This window comes from Thermobia domestica, unplaced genomic scaffold (genome assembly GCF_964235325.1).
Source record: "Thermobia domestica unplaced genomic scaffold, izTheDome1.hap1.1 HAP1_SCAFFOLD_213, whole genome shotgun sequence".
Lineage (NCBI taxonomy): Eukaryota > Metazoa > Arthropoda > Insecta > Zygentoma > Lepismatidae > Thermobia > Thermobia domestica.
In genome coordinates this window covers 51,662-53,733 of record NW_027655937.1, presented here as the reverse complement: position 1 = coordinate 53,733, position 2,072 = coordinate 51,662, and the positions used below count along the sequence as shown (strand labels likewise).

Genomic DNA, 2,072 nt, shown 5'->3' with positions numbered 1-2,072 from the left:
ATCCTTATCATCTGTTGGAACATTTACATTTTGGTCAGGCGAGATTTTGGGTATGGCGATATTTTGGGGCGCGAGGTTTTGGCAAGGCGAGGTTTTGGCCCGGCGAGATTTTGGCCCGCGAGGTTTTGGCCCCGCGAGGTTTTGGGCGGCGAGGTTTTGGCCAGGCGGGGTTTTGGCCCGCGAGGTTTTGGGCGGCGAGGTTTTGGCCAGGCGAGGTTTCGGCCCGGCGAGATTTTGGGCCGCGAGGTTTTGGGAGGCGAGGTTTTGGCCAGGCGAGGTTTTGGTCCGCGAGGTTGTCGCCGCGAGGTTCTGGCCGCGAGGTTTTGTACCCAAACCTTATTGGTATAGTGTGTAGGAGGATATTGTTTGTTTACTAGTCTGTAATGGCTAATGTCCCTGTGTGTTGGGTGTAGGAATGTTGTTGATACGTGTTTCCGTTTTGCACGTATAAAGAGTGTAAGATGGCGTTCAAGATCACCAATCCGTCCAAACAGGACCAGCGTGCCGTCATCCAGTTTCTGAGTGCCGAAGGTTGTCAATCAGCTAAAGTGTTCCAGCGTACGAAAGACGTGTATGGTGATGCATCGTCTCCAAAACAACAGTGGTGCACTGGGCCAGAATGTTTCGGAAGGGGCGTGAACAAAGATCCCCGTCCTGGTCAAGCCTATGTTGTTGCCACAGAAGACACGCGTGAAAAGGTGAATGCGGCTATAGTTGCGGATAGACGCATTAGTATTCAATACATAGTGAACGGGTTAAACATGAGTTATGGTACTGCTCAGAAAATTGTGAAAGATCTGGATCATAAAGTTTGCGCGCAGTGGATTCCAAGGGTGTTGACGGAAGGCCAAAAGTTGGAGAATATGGGTTGCGCCATTGAACATTTGTCACGTTACCATTTGGAAGGTAACGACTTCTTGCTGCGCATTGTTGCTGAGGATGAAACTTGGTGCCATCATTTTGAACCGAGTTCAAAGTCTTTCAGTATGCAGTGGAAACACCCCCTCATCTCCACGTCCCAAAAAGTTCAAGACGCAACCGTCTGCGGGAAAGTTATGGTTTATGTGTTATTTGATTGGCATGGACCATTATCGCTGGACTTCAAGGAACCAGGACAGTCCATCAACGCCGCACGCTACTGTCAGACCTTGACACTGTTACGGAGAGCCATCAAAAACAAAGGACCTGGTTTATTGACCGCTGGAGTCATTGTGTTGCATGGCAACGCGCGGCCACACGTTGCAAACTAAGTGCAGGATTTGTTTCAACGATTCAAGTGGTAAATGTTGCGACACCCGCCCTACAGCCCTGACCTTTGACCTTGTGACTTTCACGTATTTGGGCCTCTAAAGAAGGCATTGAAAGGTCAGAGATTTCAGTCTGACGCTGGAGTTCAGGACGCTGCGCGTGATTGGTTTGATAGTCAGCCTTCCAAATTTTACATGGACGGCATTTGTAAGTAAGTGACACAGTGGGACGGACAAGTGTCTCAACGGTCATAGCGACTTCTTATGAACAATATTTTTACTGCACGCTAACCATAGACGTCTCTAGATAGTGTACAAGTTTCCGCTCGAAATAAAATTTATTTCATGAATTATGACCACTGAATGGATTTCAGTTGATCGCCCTTTATAGATGAGGTTCGGGCCTGGGATGCTTTTTATCATATCACTTTGACAGTGGAACTTAGGGGAGTCGGAGGGGAGAGATATTTAAAAATGATCGAAAATAACCGATATTAGTGTCGAATCCATAATTTTCGAGGTCGCTGAGACGAACAGTGACGTTTCCAATGCCATATAAATCCAAATTCAGCCCTTTGTGTCTAACATGAAATGTATTCTCCCCGTGTGAAGAACGGGTATTCTGTCCGTCTTTACTACATTGTATAATCTATGCCTGTTGGAATTTTTCTCAACTATGGTGTGTGAAGTTCCCATTATCTTTTCCTTTAAATACTTTAGTATGTGATACCTAATTCAGTTGAATTTTGTTTTCTTTTTCTTTTCTTTTTCTTTTTTCTTTCTTTTTTAAAACGACTAATGTTGATTGTAAGAGGACGCGAAGAG

At 45.9% G+C, this 2,072-nt stretch overlaps 1 protein-coding gene across 1 annotated transcript; it reads left to right on the top strand.

Moving 5' to 3' along the window:
* Window positions 1-461: 461 nt before the first annotated feature.
* LOC145676558 (histone-lysine N-methyltransferase SETMAR-like) lies at window positions 462-1,250 on the top strand. The gene has a single exon (XM_081747393.1). The coding sequence runs from the start codon at window positions 462-464 to the stop codon at window positions 1,248-1,250; it is 789 nt and encodes a 262-aa protein (XP_081603519.1).
* Window positions 1,251-2,072: the final 822 nt, after the last annotated feature.

Bases quoted from the DNA above. Each gene is read 5' to 3' on its own strand.
- LOC145676558 (XM_081747393.1), top strand. From the start codon at position 462: ATGGCGTTCAAGATCACCAATCCGTCCAAACAGGACCAGCGTGCCGTC.